At 42.0% G+C, this 27486-nt stretch overlaps 1 protein-coding gene across 4 annotated transcripts in view; it reads right to left on the bottom strand.

The window, feature by feature from the left end:
• LOC122557711 (UPF0606 protein KIAA1549L-like) overlaps positions 1-27486 on the bottom strand; it is a 274642-nt gene that overhangs the window by 73013 nt on the left and 174143 nt on the right. For 3 of the 4 annotated variants that reach the window (XM_087996374.1, XM_043705602.2, XM_043705604.2), the window contains 2 exons: positions 17458-17645; positions 338-465 (listed from right to left, as the gene is read on the bottom strand). In XM_087996374.1, coding sequence (XP_087852500.1) covers positions 338-465; positions 17458-17645 — 316 coding nt within the window. The remainder of the gene's footprint in view (positions 1-337; positions 466-17457; positions 17646-27486) is intronic. The other variant, XM_087996375.1, reaches the window with a different exon arrangement.

The following is a 27486-nucleotide window of genomic DNA, read 5'->3' as shown; positions in this document are numbered from 1 at the left end:
ATCAGTCTAACTTGAACAAGACTTTCCACATCTACATTGAAATTCTGAGCCAGAGGTGGAGTATTACAAAATTGGTGGATGGGGAAGGGGAGATGTGAGGCAACTGAAAAACAAATGATTTCATCAAGAAATAATTCATAATTTTTATGCAGCAGCAAAGCAACCTCTGAATAGATTTTGCTTATGCTGCATAAGTTTTTTCTTGAGGCGTAGGAATTCATGTTCAGGTCAAAATCATGTTGTCCATTGCGAGAGTTTTATTTTCCACACATTTGTGATTTATTGCAAAGTGTTTGCTGTAGGAGCAGAAATGTTGCATGCAAAAAGCTCATCTCACCATTTTTCTTCCTTGTTCCCTCTTTTGTAATTTTCTGCTGTGCGGTTGCCTTCTGGGGAGTGCCTGTATCCGAGTCAAGATTTCCTGACTGCTCACTGATGACAGAATCCTGTTCGCTGTGTAACCTGCTACAAATCACCATGGTAACAAGAGAATTGTCATATATTCATCTTTCTCTTACCCTTGAATGTTTTCAAGGTTAGTTTGATTAATACCCATCGCTTGTTGTTTACCCTGACGGTAAATTTCTTATGTACAGCTGCAAACATATGTACAAAGAGAAACATTAAATAATACATTCTAATTTGTTTCTAATATGATTGTCGATGTAGCTTTCACACTCTGCACTTCAGACTGTAAAACATCCATCCCTCAAAATGCTAAGTGGGATACTCATCCATTCAGCACATAGATTCAGTTAATTTTATGTTTGGATCAAATCAGGAGAGACTAAATGTTTCACCATCTTTGTTATTTCACAGTCATGTCTGTACTATAATTTCAATCCCCTCCAATCAAACTGCAAAATTCCATGCTCAATTTTCTTTAATAATATATTGTTCCTGTCATACATGTGTTCTGTCACTGGCTGGAATTTCAAAGCATCCTTCAACAACACCTCTCTATCTCTTGAACCGCCTGCCACCATCCATGACCTTGAAGTTCCTCTGATTCTGATCTTCTACGCATTCCCAGCTTTCTTCATCCTAGTATTTGACCCCCAACCTCTGGAATTCCTTGTTGAAAATTTCTCTCTTCATTTAAGACCCATCTTAAAACATAGCCAATCCAAAAGAGCATTCAATTGACACCTGATTTATTCTGTAAGGAGTAAGAAAATGAGAAGTGTACAGAACAAACAATTACTGTTAATAGTAATGATATGCTTATTAACAGGAGTAGAGTGTGCGGAGTGGGGATTCAGCTCATTAAACTGTCAACTAACTTTTCAGCCCTTTGACCCACGACTGTGGGATACCTCAGCATTGTCCTTGAGTTGTAGCTGAGCTATGTAAATGGAGAAGGAATGTGCAGGACTACTATAATACCCTCCCTTTTTAATATTTGTTGTATGCTGTACCCTCATGGTTGCCTTATTGAACTAGTAATCTACCAGCTGAGTCTAAACATTTGAAAAGAAGAGTTCAAAATCCCATGACTCCAGGAGAATTTAATTTCAGTCAGTTAAATGGATCTAGAATAAAAAGCTAATATAATTATCTTGAAACTTATCAAACTGTTGTAAAAACCCGTCTGGTTCACTGACGTCCTTTAAGGAAGAAACTTTGCCAGTCTTTCCGAAGTCTAGACTATCTGCGCCTCCAGATATACAGCAATGTATTTCACTCTTGACTGACCCCATGAAAGACCAAGTGAGCTACTCACTCTAAATAACTATACGTCAGATGACAGAGGTTAATGAAGGAGCTCAGTGCCACTTATTCAAAGGCAATTCGGGATTGTTCATAAATCTAGCTGTGTCAATAATGCCAAAATTATGTGAATGAATATTTATGATCTGGTTTCACAAATACCACCTGGAGACACCCAATGCTTTCACCAGACTGTGAATAAATGCTTCAGGCCATTGTAGCAACCAGTTTTCAGATTGCTGACTTTTCATTGTGAAAAAGAAATGTGCTGACCTAAACATTACTGAAATTCTGTATATTTAAGACATAAATTCAGAACTGACAACCCATGCAAAATTCAAAATCATCACACACTATTCATGAAGTCCTCCTTCCCAATCTGCCCTCCTATTTCTAAAAATTTATGAAGTCTAAGAATTAGTTCAGACTAAGAACAACTTTCAAAGGTGGTACAAACAGTAAGAGTCACATCATCCTGTTGTGGGACTGAAATTCCTTCATGTTCCTTATTCTGTTTACCACGCCAGTGCTTGTCTTTCATTCATCATTGTACAGCTCTCTCAAAAACTGCATACAAATACAATCACTTAGACAAATCACCCTGATATATACTCCGATATCCCCATTTATACAAACCATCCTTCTACTTACAGATCTTAATTGATTCCCAAACCAGCAATGTCTTGTTTGAAAAATTGTGCACTTCTTTTCAAATCCCCCTCCATGGCCCCAATCGCTCTTTGTCATCTCCTTCAGACTTCGGAGGTATCAACACCCTCTTACATAGTCCTGATTTTAAATCACTCCACCATTGGCAGCTATGTCTTCAGTTGCCTAGACCCTTAAATTCCCTCTTTAAACCTCTGTGTTTCTACATTCCCTCTTTCAAGTCACTCCTTAGAACCTTACACTTTGAACATTTAGTCATTTGATCTATTATTTCCTCATCTTACCCATTGTCAAAATTTGTCTGGAAAATTTTCTGAAAGGTACCTTTGGATTATTTTACAATGTTAAAGGCTCTAGACAGAAAAAGCATAAATCACAGTTGACTGATCACAGTGCAAGAATTTACTTTAGATTGGTTTGAAAAGGCTTACATTTAATTTCATGGATTAAACTCTTGCTTCCCTTATTTGAGAACAATCTAACACTGGATGAAAATGCAGAACCCAGACACGAATAACATTTGTATGAAATTCTACAACAAAGTGCTGTTGCAGAGGTTTTAAAAAAAGTCACATTAATGGCACTGACTCATAAACAAGCAAATTAAATTAAAAACCTTCCAATATCATTTGCTGTCCTGGATATATATTGGGTAGCAGACAAGTTTAAAAATTCTGAGAGAAGCCAATTGGAATTATGTATGTTGCAACATGATGAAAAAAATTTGATGCTGATGTCATTAAATATGTTTTCTGTTATTTTGGCCATGTCATCTTTTATGCAGCAGATTCACATATCTGAAAATAGGCCAACAGACCTTTAGCAGTCTCAGTTTGGAAATATATGTACAAATGTATATAATAGTACTCTTTAAAAGGGAATTGAATGGAAAATTAAGGGAGAATAAATTTCAGCGAAATGGGGAAAGAACAGGAAACTAGGCTGCTTTTCAAAGGAACCAGCAAAGAACTAAAAGAGGTATTTGTCATCATTCTGTATTGAACTATTCTATGATTTAAATGCAAGCATTTTCTACTCTTTGTTTATATTTTGACTGTGACTTGGGTGCTCAAAACAACAGTATTGCTTAACCACACCAAGGACACAAGGTTGATTTCCTAGAGAAACAGGAGAAAATTCTACCCTGCACTTAGCTGCAACATCTAAAAATATTCATAGCAAGGAAATAAGAAGATGTGACTAACATGTTAACATGAGAAAAGATCTTTACTACTTCTCATCAATCTTAAGGTATGTCAACTATTACTTCTTCTATTAATTGTAAGAAATACAAGTTGTATAAATCTAGTTCACTTTTTCTTATAATAGCAATGATTTGCATTTATATAGCACCCTTAACATATTAAACTGATCCAAGGCACTGACCAGGATTGATTATCAAATAAAACATGATGTCAAGACATAAAACCAAAGGTTTTGCCAAGGAAGTAAGTTAAACAGCATCTGAGAAAAGGATATAGAGGTAGAGAGGCACAAAGATTTCAGAGATTAGTCTTTAGGCAGCTGAAAGTTAGGCCGTCAATAATACAGCTCTGAACACTGCAAAAATCACATAAGGGTGGAATTTGAGAAAAATGGGTATCTCAGAGGTTGTGAGAAGATTTCAGAAATCTGAAGGGCTATGTCATGAAGGGATCTGAAAACAAAGTTGAAAGTTTTAATATAAAAATAAAAATGATGGGAGATTCATCAGGACTGCCAGCATCTATGGAGAGAGAAGCAGAACTACCTGTCAAGTTCAATACATTTCCTCTTTGGAAGGGAAGGGAGATAGAAGGATGGAAGTTTAACATAAGAGAAAGTCCAGGATAGATTGACCATTGCTCTGTATCCAAACGTTTAATGAGAAAACTACTTGAGACTGTGAACCAATACCTTGAAAAGCAAAACTGAGGATAGGAAATAAATCCAGGAGAAAACCCACACAAAAATTACGAAATTGCAGTATTTCTGCACCAAGAGTCAATGTAGTTCAATGAGCAGAGGGATGATAGGCAAACGAGATTTGGTGCAAGTTGATGGAGGGTGATAGATCTACAGCTGGTCAGGATACATTGGAATGGTCAAACCTAGACGCGAGAAGGGTGTGTGGTTTCAACAGAACATTTAGGGGAGGTGATGACTGAGTGATATTATTGCTAGACTATTAATCTAGAGGGAGAAAGTGAGGACTGCAGATGCTGGAGATCAGAGTCAAAAAGTGTGGTGCTGGAAAAGCACAGCCAGTCAGGTAGCATCCTGCTAGGGGTGGCATGGTGGCTCAGTGGTTAGCACTGCTGCCTCACACTGCCAGGGACCATGGTTTGCTTCCAGCCTTGAGCGACTGTGTGGAGTTTGCACACTCTCCCCGTATCTGTGTGGGTTTCCTCTGGGTGCTCCGGTTTCCGTCCACAGTTCAAAAATGTGCAGGTCAGGTGAATTGGCCATGCTAAATTGCCCATAGTATGGATGCATTAGTCAGAGGGAAAAGGGTCTGGATGGGTTACTTTTTGGAGGGTCGGTGTGGACTTGTTGGGCCAAATGGCCTGTTTGCAAGCTGTAGGGAATCTAAAATCCAAGGAGCAGGAGATTCAATGTTTCAAGAAGAGCTTATACTCGAAATGTTCACTCTCCTGCTCCTCGGATGCTGCCTGATTGGTTGTGCTTTTCCAGCTCCACACTTTTTGACTATTAATCCAGAGACTTGGTAATGTTCTGGGCACCTGGATACAAATCGTGCCATGGCATATGGTGGGATTTGAATTTAATGACAAAAAAAATGTGGAATTAAGCATCTAATGATGACCATGAAATCACTGTCGATTGTTGGAAAAACCCATCTGGTTCAAATATCCTTTAGGGAAGGCATTTTCCATCCTTACTCATTCTGGCCTACATGTGACTCCAACCCTAAATCAATAAGGTAAAAACAATGACTGCAGATGCTGGAAACCAGATTCTGGATTAGTGGTGCTGGAAGAGCATAGTAGTTCAGGCAGCATCCAAGGAAGCTCCTTGGATGCTGCCTGAACTGCTGTGCTCTTCCAGCACCACTAATCCAGAACCTAAATCAATAAGGCTGACTCTCAACTGCCTTCTGGGAACTGGAGATGGACAATAAGTACTAGTTGAGCCAGAGACGCCCACACCCCATGAATGAATTTTTAAAAAGCTCAAGCAGGGCAAGAGACAGGATAGACGGAGAGAAGGAAATTGGTGATCTTGATGATGGGGAAGACAGCAAGTTAATTAGGCAAATTTCCAGCAATTCTTTTTTCTTTTTATTTCAGACTTTGAGCACCAGTAATACGGTCCTTCTGTAGCTCTGGACTCCCATCTGGGTTTTGCACATTGATTAATTAGTAGAAATGCAAGCAGTGACTCTTAAGATTTTATCTTTTATAACCAACCTGCTAAACAGCCATGGCAATAAAGAACAAGCCAACCTGGGCAGGAGGTAATGAAAGTATATTTAAAAATGTTTAACCAACCATGGTTTCCCATTTAGTTTTGAGTTGTAATGGTATGATAATTTCCCCCATAAAACACTGGAATTGCTTTCACATGACAACTTCAATTTTAATAATGGATGAACTTCTTCAGTTTTGCAGCAACCCAGCTGAATGCCTCAACTACTTTACAACATATTTACTGTACACTAACAGGCCATTCAGCCCAACAGGTCTGTACAAGTGTTTAAACTCCACAGAACTGTATTCCAAACACCTTCATTCCATCCTGTCAATCTGCCTTTCTGTTCCACTCTCCTTTACGTCTTTATCTAACGCCCTGTATTAACCTCACCAAAGCGAATCCTCAAGGTGAACAGCAGAAGTTAGGAAAAATCCTGCCTCGGGATAAAGCAGCCAGAAAGATGGGATTTTATTGCATGGGGGCAGGGTGGGCTGCAGTCAGGCCAGCTGACACTGGAATGGGTTCAGAGGCTACACAGAGACTGCTGGGTAAGCAGGCGATCTTGAGTTCATATCCCAGCGGTGCCTGTACCTTACTTTAAAACGAGAACTAGGGAAAAAACAATGACTGCAGATGCTGGAAACCAGATTCTGGATTAGTGGTGCTGGAAAAGCACAGCAGTTCAGGCAGCATCCGAGGAGCAGTAACTAGAACTAGGGAGGCTAGCCTCAAATTAAGGGGGAGCAGATTGAGGACTGAGCTGAGGAGGAATTTCTTCTTCCAAAGGGTTGTAAATCGGTGGAATTCCCTGCCCAGTGAAAGAGTTGAGGCCACCTTGTTGAATGTTTTTAAGGCAAAGATTGATAGATTTGTGAGCAGTAGAGCAATTAAGGGTTACGGTGAGCGGGCGGGTAAGTGCAGCTGAGTCCATGAAAAGATCAGCCATGATCTTGTTGAATGTCGGAGCAGATTCAAGGGGCTAGATGGCTGACTCCTGCTCCTATTTCTTATGTTCTAAGTTGGGCTGTTTAAAGGAGGTAGGTGCTGTAGTGCATACCAAATCACAGCAACTTACTGTCCATCACTTCAATGATTTAAATTGTCACAGCATTCCTGATGATCATGTTTTGCAGCAACCTTCATTTCAAGAATCTTGGCAGAAACTGTGGGAAATCGGAGAAAATTGACCGACCGGCAATGGAATATAAAAAATTCACAGCTGCTGCTGGTTTAGGGAAATATATTATTGGTGTTTTAAAAAAAAAGTGCTTTTAAAATGCCTTTTATCCACTGGGGAAAAATAATCCAAAATAAACATCAGCCTCTCTGGTAATGCTATCAAGACAGAGGATTATTAAGTCCAGCCTTGCTGTCAAAATCATGGTGAGGTTAATGGGGGGTTTGCCATTATTTATCCTTCAACAGCATGACAACGGTAAAGGAGAAACAGATACACAGTCAAACATGAAACTTCAAATTTGCGAAGCAAGTTGTATCACTGCCAGTAGAGTCAGACTTGTACAACACAGAAACAGACCCTTCGGTCCAACTCATCCATGCCAACCAGATATCCTAATTAATCTAGTCCTATTTGCTAGCATTTGGCCCACATCCCTCTTCAACCCTTCCTATTCATGTACCTTTTAAATGTTGTAATTGTATCCGCCTCCACCACTTCCTCTGGCAGCCCATTGCATATACGCACCCTCTGCATGAAAAAGTTGCTGCTTAGGTCCCTTTTATATCCTTCCCCTCTCACCTTAAACCTATGCCTCTAGTATTGGACTCCCCTACCGTGGAAAGAAGATCTTGGCTAATTACCCCATTCACACCCCTCATGATTTGATAAACCTGTATAAGGTCACCCCTCAGCATCCAAAATTCCAGGGAAAATAGGCTCAGTATATTCAGCATCTCCCGACAACCCTGACAACATCCTTGTAAATCTTTTCTGCACCTTTTCATGAAAATAACTATCTCACTGCTGGTCTTACCACTGAAATGGATTGAATGCTATAACGTTGCTTGCTTGTGTGGTGGATGCAAATCATGTTTAGAGGATACTTAATTTTGCTACAATCACTGAATTTCACCAAATCCTGGGAATTATTGACTGTACTCATGTTGTAATCAGGCCACTCACTGACTAAACAGAGAGATTCTTCAACAAAACTATGGCCTACCACAGAGTACAAAAGCAGGGAGGTTTTGCTGAAACAATATAAACACTAGAGTCACAGAATCATACAACACAGAAACAGACCCTTCAACCCAACCAGTCCATGCTGACCATATGCCCAAACTAAATGGGTCTCACCTGCCTGCACTTGGCCCATATCCCTCTAAACATTTCTTACTCATGTACTTATCTAAATGCCTTTGGATAAGCTGTAATTGTACCTGCATCCATCACTAGTTAGACCTTAGCTGACATCATGCACAGGTCTGGGTACAACACCTTTGGAAGGTTGGGAACACATTGGAGAGAGAGTATTAAGAGGTTTACAAGAATGATTACAATAATTAGAATCTTTAGTTGTGAAAATAGATTGAAGAAATTAAGAGTATTTACCTTGAAGAGAAGGTTTAGAGTAGATTTGATAGACATTACCAAGATCATGAAGGATCTGTACAGAATGTATTGACAGAAATAATTCTCACTCGTAAAAGGATCAAAAACGAGAGAGATTGCACAGCTTTAATGTAATTGTCAAATGAAGCAAATGGAAGGTGAGAAAACTTCTTTTAACATTGCGAGTTGTTGGGGTTTCTGAATGCTCTGTCAGGAAGTGTGGTGGAAGCAGGTTCAGTTGAGATATTCAAAGAACACGGGACGATTCTTTAAATTTAAATAATGTTCAGAGTTATGGGCACTTCATCATAAAGCCCATTGGGAGAGCTGGTAAAGACAGTGAGTCCTTATTCACGGATTCACTACCTCAATGTGATGCTGGTTTGTAACAACAGGAAGAACTACTGACTGGAAGCTGCTATAGCTCCTTATTCTTTAAATGTCAACCTTCCCGCACCTCTTCCAACCCACGCTCCCAGGATGGATGGATTCTTGAAGACAAGGACTATCCTTAGAGAAGCTGACTCCTCACCCCTCTGCAAGTGCCACAGAATCACAAAAGCTTTACAAAAACTCTGCAAACCCTCAGTGAGCAGTCCTTCAGTCAGGTTAGAATGAGCTCCATTGTCTGGACCAAATCAGGCTGGGCTCAGGGGTCCACATTTACTAGTGGAGTATCATACATGCTCATGGCTCTGTTGCATGCTTCAATGACATGGTCAAACAAAGGGGATAAATGAAGAAGTGAGAAATTAATAGTTAACTTACATACTTTTCCTAATGCCAAGTTTGATAACTCATGCATACCAAAATGAAGAATGACTTTACCTACATAGAAAATCCTGCTTAGTAATAACAGGAAACACTTACATAAGACTACTGTGATCACGTACTGATGTGACTGACACAGTGCCCACCTTGGATTTTGCTGTATTGTTCTTCCCTTGTTATTTTGGAAGACATCGGAACCCAAAGCTTGCACCTCTGCCTCTGTGATGACTACGTTCGCCATTCTGATCTTGGCGGGAGGGGGGGGGGGAATCCTGACTGGGGGCATTTGCTCTGACTGCTCACCAACATCATTAGCAGAGACAGCCCTTGTCTGCAAGCCCTCTTCCACAGATGCTCAGGAAGCTGTGAAACAGGAAGGAGCTCCAAGAGCTGTGTGGCTACCTCATATGCTTTGGGAAGATCCACGAGACTTGGAAGGTGCTTCTTTGCCTTGAGGGAAGCTGCCTCCAGAGGATATTTGGTATCTCCTCCAGCCACCTCTGGGTGCCCTCAGCAACTGACCTGTCCAGTCTGAAACTCAAATCAGGTAGTCCATGTATATTAGTGTTTCGGTGTTGAACTGACTGGCCTAAACTACATGAAGCACCATTAATTCTGGACAAGGCATGTGCAATGATCCTGCACACACTTCTGCTGTAGATGACGTATATGAGGATTGCAACCCTTTATATGCTTCAAACCCTGCAACATGATCAAATTCATCTATTGCACAGACTCCTCTATTTACAGTTCACTAAACATAGAATCCCTACGGGGAGAAAGTGAGGTCTGCAGATGCTGGAGATCAGAGCTGAAAATGTGTTGCTGGAAAAGCGCAGCAGGTCAGGCAGCATCCAGGGAACAGGAGAATCGACGTTTCGGGCATAAGCCCTTCTTCAAGAATGAGGAAAGTTGGTCCAGCAGGCTAAGATAAAAGATAGGGAGGAGGGACTTGGGGGAGGGGCGTCAGAAATGCGATAGGTGGAAAGAGGTCAAGGTGAGGGTGATAGGTCAGACTGGGGTGGGGGCGGAGAGGTCAGGAAGAAGATTGCAGGTTAGGAAGGCGGTGCTGAGTTCGATGGATTTGACTGAGACAAGGTGGGGGGAGGGGAAATGAGGAAACTGGTGAAATCCGAGTTCATCCCTTGTTGTTGGAGGGTTCCTAGGTGGAAGATGAGGCGCTCTTCCTCCAACCGTCGTGTTGTTGTGGTCTGGCGATGGAGGAGTCCAAAGACCTGCACATATCCTTGGTGGAGTGGGAGGGGGAGTTGAAGTGTTGAGCCACAGGGTGGTTGGGTTGGTTGGTCCGGGTGTCCCAGAAGTGTTCTCTGAAACGCTCCGCAAGTAGGCGGCCTGTCTCCCCAATATAGAGGAGGCCACATCGGATGCAGAGGATGCAATAGATGATGTGTGTGGAGGTGCAGGTGAATTTGTGGCGGATATGGAAGTTTCCTTTGGGGCCTTGGAGGGAGGTGAGGGGGGAGGTGTGGGCGCAAGTCTTGCACCTCCTGCGGTTGCAGGGGAAGGTGCCGGGAGTGGAGGTTGGGTTGGTGGGGCGTGTGGATCTGACGAGGGAGTCACGGAGGGAGTGGTCTTTACGGAATGCTGATAGGGGAGGGGAGGGATACGGAATGCTGATAGGGGAGGAGAGGGATTACGGAATGCTGATAAGGGAGGGGAGGGATAGAATCCCTACAGTGTGGAAACAGGCCATTTGGCCCAACAAGTCCACACGACCCTCCGAAGAGTAATTCACCCAGGCCCATTCCCCTACCCTATTACTCTGCATTTCCCCTGACTAATGCACCTAACCTACACATCCCTGAACACTATGGGCAACTTAGCATGGCCAATTCACCCTAATCAGTACGTCTTTGGATTGTGGGAGGAAACTGGAGCATCCAGAGGAAACCCATGCAGACACGGGGAGAATGTGCAAATTCCACACAGACAATCACCCGAGGCTGGAATCGAACCTGAGTCTCTGGCACTGTGAGGCCACTCTGGTGCAATCAGTACAGGGAACTCTGACAGTTAGGAGCGTCCCTGTTCCTGCTTCTCCAAGTACTGACCCTCAGCGCATGACGCCTGAGCACCCTCATCGCTGTCAATCAGAGTATCACATGTGCAGGCCTTTAGAATAGTTTCCTACGGTGAGGCAATTGATTATTAAATGGTGGAGCTCACTCAGCTTCTCATTCTCATGGGATACAAAGTCAGGAATGCTGAAGGCATTGTTCATTTAATGACCTCTCAACTTTAGGATGATCACACAGGGAAATTGGGAAAAACTTATTTACACCTCCAAGTATCTTCATATTATACACTGCACACCTAGCTAGAGAGAACACAGAATCTCTCAGTTAATAGAAACGCTCAATGGATTTCCTATTAAATGATGGCATGGGCAGTTTTATGGGCAGGGTCACATATATTAACTTTAAACCAGCTGCTTAAGATTCTCTGTTACTTCATGCAAGCTTGACTGATCTTGGGTGATTGCTCCTGAAATAACTCCACACAGGCAGTATCCTGTCTCCTTGTCAACCTTTATTCACACATGGAGAGGCCTTGACACTGATCCACCTCCCTCAAAACCAGCTCTCAGAGTGAATAGGATGTCTGACACTCCCATTTATATCTATCAGCCAGCTGTCCCTGATTGAACCAGATTAACAGCCCCAGTCAGGGAACTCATTCTATGAGATCCACCTGGCTGACCTTACTGCGAATCCTCTTGCAAGGATGTCTACCTTGAAGAAGTTCTCCTCCTCTCTCCACAAGAATCTCAGTGAGTCTCTCTCTCACTGCAACTCCCAGGTCATCTCCTCTGCCCTGAAGCTCTTCAACAGACTCGCTACCACAGCTACATTTGCTTCCTCAGTGCCTGCCTCTGTAACCAACCGATCCCACATGAACTCCGGACTACATTCAACCCAACACAGTTTGGAACTGAACAGGACAACCAGTACAGACTACGGATTCCAAACCACTAGATACAGTTCTCCTTCAGGATCCTCCGCTTCACAATTGCAGCCATGCGCCGGCACCTAACCTCTCTACAGTCAGCCCTGCCTCAACTGAGGGCCACACTCTCTCAGAAATCAACCCCACCGCCCCGTAGCCCAACATTTCAACTCCTCCTCCCACTCTGCCAAGGACATGCAGGTCCTGGGCCTCCTCCACCGCCGCTCCCTCACCACTCGACGCCGGAGGAAGAACGCCTCATCTTCTGCCTCGGAACACTTCAACCCCAGGGCATCAATGTGGACTTCACCAGTTTCCTCATTTCCCCTCCACCCCACCTCACCCCAGTTACAAACTTCCAGCTCAGCACTGTCCTCATGACCTGTCCTACCTGCCAATCTCCCTTCCCACCTATCTGCTCCACCCTCCCCTCTGATCTATCACCTCCATTCACCTACTGTACTCTTTGCTACCTTCCCCCATCCTCCTCTCTGACCTATCACCTCCATCCCCACCCCTATTCACCTACTGTACTCTTTGCTACCTTCTCCCCAGCTCCCCACCCCCCATTTATCTCTCCACCCTGGAGGCTCCCTGCCTCTATTCCTGATGAAGGGCTTTTGCCTGAAATGTCGATTTTCCTGCTCCTCGGATGCTGCCTGACCTGCTATGCTTTTCCAGCACCACTCTGATCTAAACACATGACCTTTTACAATCACTATAGCTCCAAGAAAATGGATGCAGTATCTCAAGTGAATAAAGGATGGTTTCACATCAGATTTTAATTAGAAATATACGCATTGTATTTGCAGGCTCTGGCTGCTGAGCCCAATTTCTATTTTTATAGAATTCCTACAGTGTGGAAACAGGCCATTTGGTCCACACCAATGCTCCGAAGAAATCCCACCCAGACCCAGGCCCCCTACTTTATCCCTGTAACCCTGCATTTACCATGGCTAATCTACCTAGCCTGCACATCCCTAGATGCTATGGACAATTTACCATGGCCAATCCATCTAACCTGCACATCTTTGGACTGGGAGAAAACCGGAGCATCCAGAGGAAACCCAAGCAGACACGGGGAGAATGTGCAAACTCCACACAGATAGTCACCAGAGGCTGGAATTGAACCTGGGTCCTGACTCTGAGGCAGCCGCGCTCACCACTGAGCCGCTGTGCCATGTTGGTTTTTACATTCTGACTCAGACAACGAGATTCTCAGGCAGAAGGTGCTGACCCGATCAGAGGAATTTACAATGTAACATAAATTTGGGTGTAGCATATTGGGTATACCATTTGAAGACGCTATGAACTACTGGCCGGTTAAGACTCAGCCCAAATGGATGGATTAATTGAGCTCTCTCAATTAAAAGGATCAAAGCTTCTAAGTACAAGTTTCAGAAACATAGGGATAGTGAGATGTGAGGAATGAATTCATTTCACAGAGTAGCAGAGAATACCACGTGCAGTGAGCTCAGAATCATTGCAAACTTTCATTCCGGAGCAGAATGAGCTCCTAAGGCCTACTGGCATTTTCCCTTACTGAAGGTCAAAGGTCATTATTGTCAAAATCCTAAGAATCTTTCAGATGATCACAAATCTACACAAGGACTTGCATATTTGCAGTGCTTTTCATGACTGCTGACATCCCAAAACGCTTTACAGATAATTAATTGCAGTCACTGTTGTAATGTAGGAAATGGTGTGACCAATTTGCACACAACAAGCTGCCACAAACAACGAAGGGATAATAACTGGATAACAAGTTATTGCAGCGCTGGTGGAGACACATTGGCCAGGTCACTTGAAAGAATGTTCCTGCTCTTCTTAAAAATAGTCACATTGCCCCATGCCATTGAGTGGGGGTGGGGTTTGAGATCAGGGCTACTTCCTACATCTCATCTGAAAGTCAACAATCAGCACTATCTTAATAGTGTACCCGATTGCCGGTCTTGATTTTTATGCTCAGTTCCTGAAGTGGGACTTGGGTCCACAATCTCCAGGTTTAGAGACAAGCATCTTATATGTTGGCCCAGCCCAACCTTATGCAAAATTGGGGATGCCATTGTGCTTTATCTCATTCCTGGTTTGTTCACAGTCTGTGAGGTTCTACAGCAGAACAAAATTATGCGATAGCTTTGGCAGCCCCTTGGGGTGAGACCACCAAAGAGAAGCTGAGAGAACTAGCATCTTCATAGTCTCTTGAAATCTGAGTGGAATTATCCCCTGATTCCTTGTGTAAATTGCTTTCAAAATTTAACTCTGCTTCCCTCTGGGAGATTGTACAACTGCACAGGAAACATATTGGAGGAAAGGGGGTAAGGGAGAGGGTTGATAATTTGTGTAAGTTGTACCATATTGGTACTGGAGCAGCTTGATAACCCAACTTGTCTTTGTCTGCCTTTTTCCATCCTTATTTATAAGCAAATTAAAGGAATAACCATGACCATACAGACTTAATACGAAATGCAAATGTTGTTGATATAGAGCACTGTCACAGCTGAGACACCGAGACAAACGGATTGGAAAGTGTGGGAAATCAGTGTATGAACAGATGAGAAGATTCTAACTGACATTGTTGCAGCAACACATATGGACAGAAAAATAACCAAGGATGAAAAGCACAAGTTTTGTGTGAAATACTCTTGGCTCTGCAATGCGAGAGAACTCAGGATCAAAAGAAAGCAGTCAGTGCTGCAAAATGTATCAGCCTCTACCCAAAACACATAGCTATGAGCTGAAAGGATCTCACAAGAGACATAATTATTTCAGGATTAGGCACTGCAAGCTCTTACATGTAGTTGCAGGAATCATAATTATTGAATCATAGACAAGTACTCAATAGGAGGTGGCCATTTGGTCAACAAGTCAATGCTAACTCCTCCGAAGAATAAATCAATGAGTCCTATACCGCACTTCTAAGTTCCTCTCTCTTTCGTATTTCAGCAATATTTTCTCCCGCAAAGCTTTATCCCATTTGAAAGACACAGCTAAATGTATTGCCCCAACCCTCTGAGTGCACTCCTTTGACAATAATTAAATGCTGACACTTTCTGATCTCTCTATTCAGCAGAGTTTCACTACACAGAGACAATATCCTGACAACCAATGTACAAAGTAAAGCAGTGGGTGGTGGTGAGCAGGGTGGGGACAGGGTGAGGTGTAAGGCATGGGGAACTGGTAGACACACTGCTACAAATATAACCTAACCCACCCATCGAAAACTGACAGGATCAGCTGTCAGGTACCCATTTGTGAGCTACAGACACCATTGCTAGACTAGTATTTATCCTCCATTCAAACTTATCCGTGAGAAGGTGGTGGGAGTTTTGATCTTGACCACAACGGAATTTCTAACTATATCACAACCGAACGTCACACTGAAAACCAAGTTTGGCATCCATGGGGATGGCCTCAACTGGGACTTTGGGTTCATGTTGCACTACAGGTGACCGGATTACACTACACACCCGCACATACACCCCACCAACCCACATATCCACAAAGACCCTCTCTCATACACAAGCTCTCTCTTGCACGCTCACACATATACCCCCCACCATCTCACAGACTTACACCCTGTTACACTCACACACATACACACACTCTCACAGACACTCACACCCCTACACACACACCCACTGCACTGACTCACTCGGTCTTCCCTGCACACACACACAACACACACATCTAAATTTGTGGGGTGAATTTGTACTTGCAGAATTACACTTTATTTTGATCAAAAATTGCATAAATCCATGTAAGATTCTGTAAATCCCACTTTTGAAATAGAATCAGTCTGACCTAACATTGGGACACAGATAGACTTTAACTTCACACTTTCAATGCATTATCTGGGCTGAGATGGCACCTATTGTTAAAAGCTATTTTGAGAATGTAACTTAAAAAAGTTCTGGGATTTACATATGAAGGAACTGAAACTAACATGATCATTCTAAAAGATGAAAGACATAAGCTAAATTTGTTTAATATTACATTCCATGGCACTGTAATCCTTTTGCTATAAATTCTATGTTGTATGATTCTGCTCCAAAACCACCTGAAGAAGAAGCAGTGCTTCGAAAGCTAGTGCCTCCAAATAAACCTGTTGGACAATGGTTGTGCTTTTTAACTCTGTCCACCCCAGTCCAACACCACCACCACTAAATCACGTATACCTGTTTGAGAAAGCAATTCAGAGTCAAACACATGCTGTGGATCTACAATCGAAGTAGGCCAGACTAAGTGAGGTCAGCAGATTTCCTGCCGTATATGATATTAGTGAACCAGAGGGATTCTTACAAAGTTTCATGGTCTCCATTCCTGAGACTAGTTTGTTTCTCTATCCCACAGAGTTGTAGATGTTTCATCACTGAATATATTTAAGGTTGAGATGAACATATTTTTGGTCACTCCAGGAATTGTGAGATAAAAGGAAATGGAGAAATGAAAATGAGGCAGATTATCTGCCTTAAATCACATTGAATGAGGTGTGTGTACAAGGGGCTACATAGTTCACTCCAAAGTTAATTCAAACTTTCAGCTACCATGGCAAGATTTGAACGAAAGGCTCCACATCATCAGTTCATATTACTAGGCTGTAATCACTACGCCAAAACCTTTATATTATCCCAATTACTTGTCAATAAGGTTTGCACTGCTGAAAAGGAGACTGGAGAAGGGGAGGAAGGTACAAAATGCAATCTGTGCCAAAAAATAGAGGGAGGCTTTAATTCTTTTACGCTCAACCGCTCGGTCATTGTTGTTTGGGGAATAGAGAGTACTGCAGTTACAGGATGATCATTCACAAAGGAGGTTTCTTTGGCCCTAAATTATCTAAGATTAACTCCACTGTCCTGCCAGGCTTTGCCCTTCGTCTGTCCCCAATTTGGTCATATCCAGCCAGTTGATTGCCACAAATAAAGCGGCCAGCCCTGCTGTTTGGGTAACTATTTCCATTGCACCACCCATCTCCAGTGAGATCACTTTCAGATCTCAGTTTGGTGGACTGTTGACCCAGCAATTACCTTTTGGATTTCTCCTAGTCCCATGTTCACACACTTAAAATATTCTGCCATTTGTGGCTGCAATTTCCATTGCTACATTGAATACATTCTTGCACATATTCAACAGAAAATGAAAGACGCAAAATTTTGATTGTGCAAAAGCTGACCACGCATGTGACAACTGCGTTCACACTTGCTAACAGTAAGTTTCTGACCAACTAAGTAAATGCATATCTGATCACAAAAGCTTGATATATCAATAAACTTATGTTGTTGTAATGTGATCTGACATGTTCCTTTGGTTAATAAACCATGTTGTAGCATTTTGCAACTAATTAAAATGCTTACCTTCTGCGTATATCGATAGTTTTTAGTGATTTGATGTTAACTCCATCCTGGGAGCTTTCTCGTTCTTGAGATATGAGTGCATCTCGGCCAGGCAGTGGTAAGACTACAGTCTCTTGAGTAATGGTGACTTCATCCTCTCCTCCCTGTTGACCAATGTGCTGTTTGGCATAATCAAACCCCTGGACTGGCTAGACAGCAAAATCCATTTAAAACAAAAAAAAAACAGAATTAATACTAAAAACAGAAGAATAATCTTCTCTTAGAACACTACTTTTCTATTATGAAGGACTCTAAAGAAATTGAGAGGTAGGAGGAATGGAAGGAAAGTGGAGTTGAGGTCAAGATTCAACCATGGTAATACTGAAAGGTGGAGCAGTCTTGATGGGCTGTTCCACAAACTCCTGTTTCCACTTATGGTCACAAACTGTTCCAAACCTTCCGGCATCTTTTGCTAGTTGGTCTATGCATTTTTCCAACACGTTCATCTTTTCTAAAGGGTACGATGTAAAACCCTCTTTTGCTCATTTTTCATACAGTTGTGGGAATCTTAAGTATGTTTGTGAAGCTTTAAGATAGCTGTATGTATGAGTTTTGCTAAAATTCATCCATCGTATTAAAAGAAAACAAAACTTATTTTGCCGGTTCCACATGCCTACTAACAGGGAAGAACTTATTGAAGTTAAACAGCCCATTTTATCTCTTCTAATTCCAATCTGGCCATTCCAGGCTTCATACAACCTTTTTTTTCCTTTAAACTAATTAATTAATTTGGATTTAAGCATTGCTGGCGAATTGTCCCTGAGAGGTTGGTTGCGGGCACTCTGCTGAACTGCTACAAGGAATGTGGAGAACTGAGTGACCTTCTGGTCCTTTTCGGGGAAGACTTAAGCAGCACACAGAGCGGGTGGGAATCATACGTCAGTCAGAACTGGCAATGAAAGCAGATTTTTTTCCCTTCAGAATATTAGTGAACCAGACAGAGAGGTCTGACTGATCACTTCATGGTTGCCATTACAGGTCATTCTGCTACAACACGTGTTTCGTTAGATGAATTCGCTGTAACACGATTGACAAATCGAGGGCACTGTTTCTAAAGCGCAAACTTTTAAAACGTACGTTGGCTGTAACGTGACTACAACGGCAACAACTTATGCACTGTTTCCAAAGCATGATTTTTCTATAATGTAGGGTTGCACAAGAACGCAACCATCAAGTTATAGAAGAATTATTTGTATTGTGTTATGTTCCATGTTTGTGAAAAAAGTTTAATTCTACCAGCGACCATGAGAGATTTGAATGCTTTTCTCTAGAGTGTTCTGCCTCTGGTAACTTACACATTAACATGAAAACTATATTCCTACATATCTACTGGCTGTTATGGACAGCTCAAAGGTTGTGCACTTTTCTCAGGAGCCTTTGGTTCCTGAATAAGGTTTCTCAACAGGAACACAAACATCCAAGGAACATAAGTATTGATCCTGGCTTGACAGAAGTGTTTGAATGGAAAATCAGTCTTGAGGCTTCCCAAGCCTCATACTTCAAAACCATCACAGATCTCTAGAAATTATGACTAGCCTTTCAACGTGTTAACTTTCATATATATAGATTTCTGATGTAAGTTATTTTCATGCTCATAGAGAGAAGGGAGCTCATTGTTGGAGAATGAAATCTTTGCTTGCATTTTGCACTCAAAATCAGGAATATCACGCAATTCATAGCAACAGGAACTTACAGTATGATTCCGCTCTACTGATACTGATACAAATCTCAGAAGGGCTCACTTTGAGCAATTGTCCGCATACACTTGCGGAGTCCGCTGGACATTCCAAAATACTTTATATTCACACTTTTGATGTGTGGTCACTGCTGTAAAGCCAACACAACAGCCAAGACGTACACAAGTTCCACAAACAGCAATGTAATTAATGACTAGGTCATCAGTTTTACTGATGTTGATTGAATGCTAAATATTCTATGATATCAACAGCAACCAATAATGTTTATTAATACACTCAACAAAGCTGAACAGTGTCTCCTTTTCAAATTGGTTGCCAGCAACATTCCAAATTATAGAAATGATACCTCATGTCCTCTTATCTTATTATCTTATCTTGTTGTCTTGCTTGAAGTCAGTGATTTATTCCCATGCATCAGAACAAACACCCTGATAATAATCAGAAAGAATACTACAGGAAATCTCTGGTATAATCAAATAACAGACATATTAGTTCCTCATATGTAGCCTGGCATCATCTGCCAGAAACTAAGATGAAGGAGATTAGAAAAATTGTTATGGATGGTGGCAAAATTCACAAACTATATAGAACTATGCCTTTATAAATATAAGATCATCAAATCCAATTACAAATTCTGGAGATGCTTCTTCACTCAGCAAGTGTTCAGAATATGGAACACAACATAGGAAACTGAGCTTTATAACAAACAAGAGTTTAGAATACAGTCAAGAATCAAGCTAAATATAAGGTGCAAGGGGGTAAATTTGTTCCTGTACTGTCACTTCAAGGGTTGTTACACAGGAAATGTCAAATCCTAGGAGAGCAGGCAGAGCTGTGAGCCACTACCCATGTGGCTTCCCTCTGTATATACTTAAAAGGAGTCTGCATAGACCACAGAGGTTTAAATCTCTGGGGGATTTCAATCAGCTATCATATAGTGGAATGTCACCACGTAAAGAAACTTTCCTCCTGGAAAATGCAGGGGAGATCTAAGAAGGTGAGTAGAGAGGCAAAAAAAGAGAACTGGATTAGACCAGTGAAGGGAATCCAAAAGATCTTTTTATAATATTTGAGTGTCAAAGGCTGGCCAAAGAAATGGTAAGGTGGACCAGAAGTCAAAAGAGGACATCTTCATGGAGGCCGTGGCTGAAATACTAACTCAGTGCTTTGCACCTATCTTCACCAGAGAAGGGAATGCCGCCAATATAGTAATAATGGAAGATGGTATCATGACCTTGGATAGGATAAAAACAGATGCTCAGGTACTCAAATGATTAGCAGCTTTCAAAATAGACTACACCCAAGGTTACAGAGGGAAGTAAGGCGTGAAATTGCAATGCTGTGGTCACAACTTTCCAAACTTCCTTAGACTTGGTGCCTCAAGAGTGTAGAAATGTCAATGTCACACTCCTGTTTAAAAAAGGTGGAAGAATAAACTTGGCAACTACAGGACCTTTAGCTAAACATTGGGCATGGGGAGATTTTCAGAGATAATTCCTGGGCAAAATAAAGATACATTTGGTAATTAATGGATTAATAAATAGTTATTGCCATCGATTTATTACAGACACATCATAATAGCGTTCCTTGGTGAAGTCATATAAACTCGGCCCCCAATGCCTCATCTTCACCATGGACATCTAGTCCCCGTTCACATTAATCCAACACAAAGAAAGCCTCCAAGCCCTCTGTTTCTTCCTTTCATGCCATCCCAACCAGTACCCTTCCACTGACATCCTCATCTGCCTGGCTGAACTGATCTTCACCCTCAAAAACTTCTCCTTCCAATCCTCCCACTTCCTCCAAACCAAAAGGGTAGCCATGGGTACCTGCATGGGGCCCAGCTATGCCTGCCTCTTTGTTGGGTATGTGGAACAGTCCATCTTCCACAGTTACACCGGCACTACCCCCGACCTATTCTTCCGCTGCATCGGCACTACCTTGTGCTCTCATGAGGAGGTTGAACAGTTCATCCACTTCAATATCTTTCACCTCTAATTCACCTGGACCATCTCAGACATCTTCCTCCCTTTCCTGGACCTCTCCATCTCCAGTAACCAACTAACCACAGACACCTAGTACAAGCCCACTGATTCCCACAGCTACCTAGAGTACACCTCCTCCCACCCTAACTCCTATAAAAATGCCACCTCTTATTCCCAATTCCTCCACTCATCTGTTCCCAGGATGACCAACTCCACCTTAGAATATCCCAGATGGCGTCCTTCTTCCAAGATCGTAAGTTCCTTTCACATGTGGTCGACGATGCCCTCCAGCGTATCTCCTCCACTTCCCGCACCACTGCCCTTGAACCCACCCCTCCCAATGCAACAAGGACAGAACTCCACCCCCACCCCCCCCCACCCCCGGCCTCACCTTCCCCCTCACCAACCTTCACATACATCGCATCATCCTCCACCACTTCTGCCACTGACAAACGGATCCCCCAATGAGAGGCATATTTCCCTCCCCATCCCTATCAGTGTTCCGGAGAAACCATTCTCTCTGCAACTCCCTCGTCACGTCAACAACCACCAGCCCACACCCTACTCCCTTCCCCTGCCACTGCAGGAAGTGCAAAACCTGAATCCAAACCACTCCCCTTACTTCCGTCCAAGGCCCCAAACGATCCTTCCAGATCCGACAGAAACTTACTTGTACCTTCATCAATGTTATCTATTGTATCTGTTGCACCTGATGTGGTCTCCTCTACATCGGGGAGACAGGACTCCTACTTGCAAATTGTTTCAGAGAACATCTCTGGGAAACCCGCACCAACCAAACCCACTTCCCTGTGGCTGAACACTTCAACTCCCCCTCCCACTCAATGAAGGACATGCAGGTCCTGGACCTCCTCCATCGCCACACCCTAACCACCTGATGCCTAGAGGAAGAACATCTCATATTCTGCCTTGGGACCCTGCAACCACACAAGATCAATGTGAATTTGAACAGTTTCCTCATTTCCCATCCCCAACATTATCCCAGTCCCAAGCCTCCAACTCGGCATCGCCCTCCTTACCTGTCCATCACCTTTCCCATCTATCTGCTCCATCCTCCTCTCCGACCCATTCACCTTGTCCCTCACCATCTACCTATCACTTTCTCAGCTTCCTCCTCCCTCTCCCCCCACAACCCCATCCCCCTCCCATTTATCTCTCAGCCCCACGGCCCACAAGCCTCATTCCTGATGTAGGGCTTATGTCCGAAACGTCGATTCTCCTGCTCCTCGGATGCTGTTTGACCTGCTATGCTTTTCCATCACCACACTCTCGACTCTGATCTCCAACATCTGCAGTCCTCACTTTCTCCTAGTCTTATTTATACCGCATGTACAGACATGTTTGATAAAGTACCACATGATAACTGGTTAACAAAATTAAAATCTACCTAATGGAACAGTGGTGATGAGGGGACAAAATTTATTATGTGCCTCAAAGCAGAAAGCTGAGATTAATGGGTGTTTCTCAAACTAGAGGGAAGTATGCAGAGGTGCTCCCTGGGGGTCTGTAATAGGACCAGCTTTTTCATATATATTAATGATCATGACTTGGATACACAGGGCACTATTTCAAAGATTGCAGATGGTCAGAAACCTAGTAAATAGAAAGATGGATAGTAACAGACTTTATGAAATCACAAGCTGTCAGACACAAAACACATGACAATTTTTCACAGTAATTATGAAATATATACACTATTAAAACCATGTTGCACCTTATTCAACAATGAGAAACTTTTTCAGGGATTTTTACGACAAGATTAACGCCATAAGAGTGAAAGTTCTCATCACTTAAATTGATCACACCATTGAGCAAAAATTAAATATTAAAAAAAACTCTTGTGAAATTCCACTCTCTACCATTTTAACACAGCTGTTCACATTCGTTTTAAATGAGGTAATGTTTATGTTGTTAAACTTGGATTGACATAGACAAAGATGTCTACTCACGTGATTCATTCACTCACATTACTGCATATGCCATTGTAATTGGCTACTGCAGCTGAAAGGCAGAATTAGTTAATAATGACCCAGCAAGTTACTCTTTCTGAATCAATGTCAGACAAATGTAGAATGAATTGGTGAATCTTAAATCAGTTACTCCTGATCAATGCTAGGATTCACTAATTACCCAACCCCCTCTGGACAAATCCTGGTTGCCTTATGAACATGTGACTGATGGTGCTTGAGCATTTTTAAATAGGTCACTGAGGTGACAAATGTAGGTTATAATGATTAATAAAACTTGAGCAAACAATGTTGGATTTTAAAGTCTGTTGCTGAGACAAAATTGAAAGCAGCACCTGGTTTTTACTTTTCATTCATGGGACATGGTAGTCACTGACTGGGAGTACATCATTCAGCCCCTCCTACAATCAATAAGATTGTGGCTAAAATTCTGCTTCAACTCCACTTTCTCATGGGATCCATACATCCCTGATTCACCCACAAGTCCAAAAATCTAACAATCTCTGCTGTGAATACACTAAGTGATTGAACATTTACAACTTCCTAAGCTAGAGAATTCCAAAGGTTCACATACATCCAATGGAAGAATTGTATCCTCATCATTTTCCTAAATGACTGATCTCTTATGTTGTAACTCAGGCCCTATGATATGGGCTCTCCAGTCAAGGGAAACAGCTACTCAGCATTTTCCTTGCTAAAACCTCAGAACTGTTGTAGTATATACATATACAATAGGCTTAACTCCCATTCCTCTAAACTTCTGAGCATTATCTACTCATTGGATACAATCACTGCTTGTAGGAATCAGTCAAATAAACCTTTGCCTCTTTAAGGCTATCTTGCAGGTGAGGCATTAAACTCAAATCTGCACAGATTAAAGTTCACTTGCACTATTGGTAGAACTGGCGAGTTCTCCCTGATTTTCTGCCAATATTTATTCTTCAATAACATCGGTAAAAATGAATAAGTAATCGGATCATTTCTGCCTTAGAGGCTTTGCTGTGTGGAAAGTGGCTCGAGAAATGAGAGGAAACCATGTTTACAACTTCAAAGTAAAGTACTTCATTGATTGTAAAGCACTTCGGGACCTCCAGAGTTTTCAAACGGCGCTACAGAAATCCATGCTCTTTCTCAAAACTACTAAAACATTACTGACTATTTGATAGAAAAATATTTGGTGCCATTTGATTCATCACTATAATGATTTACAAGTATCTAAACATTGGAATTAGGAAAAAATAGGTTAACATGCAATATGAAGGCCATTAAACAGTAATGCTACAAGTCACTGCCATGGCATGAAAAGTATTTTCCCTTGTAATTACACGGAATGTGTTTTTCTTTCCAATTTTTATATTAAAAATGCATTATTCAGTAGTATTTCAGTGATTGCAAAATACATCACTCTGATGGAGATTCTGAAATCATTTGCCACTGCAGGGCAGAGACGCTTAATTCTATTGATTGAGAACAGCTCGCTTTATACTCAATATTTCACGGAACACAAATATGAGCCTCTCCATTTAATAGGCTAGTATGGAAATATCTAATTTTTGACAGTAAAGATAGCCATATTAGAGCGTAACTACATATTCCAGCTGGCCATCAATTGCTCTAGTCTCTGGAATTTGTAAGCATGAAAAGTGACCTCATTGAAACGTACAGGATTCAGAGGTTCAATGGGGTAGACACAGCAATTAGACAATCGATTTATATTCGTAATGTCCCAATTGGGGTCATTTAATGGTACTTATGCCATTTTTCCAACATTATCAGCGTACGAAGGCTCAGTGTAAATGTTATTCCTCCTGTTAGTCTTGGCATTTCTTCCTCTTCTGCTCACCCTCACCATCTCCTTCGGTGGTATTTACTTCTTTTCCCACGATCAATGCCATCTATCATTCCCCACATTCTTCATCTTTAAGATGTGCTACACAGTAAAGCCAAAGTCTAGAAGTGAACAGGGATGTTCACATTTCAACTGGAGTTTCCAACACTAAATGTAGCAGCCTCCTAGCTGCTAAAACATAGATAGATTGCCAGCTTGGCCAAACAGCAAGGGATGCTGGGTACATTGGCCACACAAAATTCTGAAATCACAAAACCCACACATTGGGCACAGTGCAACACAGCAGCCAGGTGTTAATGATATTAGCATAATGTAAAAGGCAATAGGTTTAGACTGCACAGAACCATGCCACCTCACCATCCCCCTAGCCCCACCCCACCCAACCAACTTATCCACTAAACAAAGGACAGCCCAGACAGAAAGGCACCAGGTTTTGCAACACAAAGAAACTGTTGTATCATGCCATCTAAGTCATTGACTCTTGTTTAAAACTATTAACTGTAGCTCCCTGATTGGCCAAAACTATAGAAAGCTCCAGAAAACCATCTGAAAGGTAGTCATGATTGGAGGTGTCGGTGCTGGACTGGGATGGACAAAGTTAAAAATCACACAATACCAGGTTATAGTCCAACCTGGTGTTGTGTGATTTTTTAAACTTTATCTAAAAGCTAGAAAGACAGAGTTCACCAGCAAATGTCTCTCTTGGAAGGGCTCTTGGAATCCTTTGAGGCCTTCTGAGGGGGCCAGCATGGCAAAAGGCAGAGACCTGCTGATCATGCAGACAGAGAGGAAAAAGCAGCTTCGCAGAGCCAGAGACACAGCCATTGAGAGAGTGAACACATAAATCTACAGGAGACTTGGGAAGTATTGTAACCCAAAGGGGCCACAGCATTAAAGATTCGTTTAGTCTTAAAGATCATTGTAACTTTGTTCCTAATAAAGTTGGGACTGCTTTGTATTGGTACTGGTTTGTGTTTGTATTGATTTGACCACTTTGATATTGTAGGACACCTGGGCAAATTCATTCATAACATTCTGGTTGGAATTGTCTGCAACTTGTTTAAACTGTACCAGACAACACTAAGAACAACTCTGTTACGGGTGTCTTGTTGAAATTCATTTTCAATTATCTCACTTATCATTTTTCGCAAAATAAATGTGGGCAAAGACTCTAGCTGGACTTGTAAAGTGAGGTTTTGTTACATGATTCTCACATTCTGGTCTGTTAGGCTTTTCATCACTTTATTACTGGCAGTTGTGCTTTCAGCTAGGCTAATCCCAAGACTTGGAATTCCTTCCCTAAAGACCTTCACCTCTCTCCTTTTACAAGATTCTTCTCAAAATCAACTTCTTGGACCAATCCTTTGGTCAAATGTTCAAATATCTCCGTACATGGTTCAATGCCAGATTTGGTTATTAACACGGGCATTCAATTGAGAGTATGGAAACAGGTCCTTCAGCCTAACAAGTCCACACTGACCCTCTGAAGAGTAGTCCACCCAGACCCATTCCCCTATCTTATATTTACCCCTGACTATTGCACCAACACTATGGGCAATTTAGCATGGCCAATTCACCAGACCGGCACATTTTTGGATTGTGGGAGAAGCATCCGAAGGAAACCCACGCAGACATGGGGAGAATGTGCAAACTCCGCACAGTCGCCGAAGGTGGGAATTGAACCTTGGACACTGGCACTGTGAGGCAGCAGTGCTAACCACTGAGCCACCATGCCTCCTAATGTGCCGTGAAGCACATTAGGAGGTTAGACTACATTAAAAAGATGCTACGTATGTACAATTGATTACAGTAACAAAGCATGTTTTTATCCATATGAAAGTCTCACTTATGCATAAAACTAACCCCTTCATCAGGATGAAGGGGCTATACCCAAAACGTCAATGCTCCTACTCCTCGGATATTGCCTGACTGGCTGTGCTTTTCCAGCACTGCACTCTCAACTCTGATCTCCAGCATCTGCAGTCCTCACTTTCTCCTATAAAACTAACCTCACCCATTCTGCTCCTCGTGCCTAAACAACACACAGCTTGAAAACAAGTGATATTTTGTTATCAAGGCTATGCATTTTTTTTTCATGCTTTTTCACTTTTGGGGATTTTTTTTTTAAAAAAGCATTCAAGCCAGGTGGAATGCCATGGTCACTTTTCTTTGCCCATTTATTTACAACTAGTTTAGTCACTGCCTCTATTAAATGTTAACCATGTCAGGAAAATTAATAGACTGACATTCCCCACCACAGTTGATCCTGAGGGCATTTTTAACTATCCAGAAAGATCCAAATCCATTTTCATGCAGACTGAAGTCAGAATTCATTCAAAATAATTATATATGGATACACCTCATTGTTATATTCAGCAAACAAGATCTGTCTGTTTGGAAGCACTTTCTTCCATCATCACTCGCTATCAAAATGTCAGCCAACATCAAGTGAATAGCACTCTCATCTCTGAATC

Source organism: Chiloscyllium plagiosum, unplaced genomic scaffold, assembly GCF_037043375.1.
Source record: "Chiloscyllium plagiosum isolate Xiang-an unplaced genomic scaffold, Cpla_swu_hap1 HiC_scaffold_18, whole genome shotgun sequence".
Classification (NCBI taxonomy): Eukaryota; Metazoa; Chordata; class Chondrichthyes; order Orectolobiformes; family Hemiscylliidae; genus Chiloscyllium; species Chiloscyllium plagiosum.
Note: the sequence above shows the minus strand (reverse complement) of the source record. Positions and strands in the feature narration are given on the sequence as shown.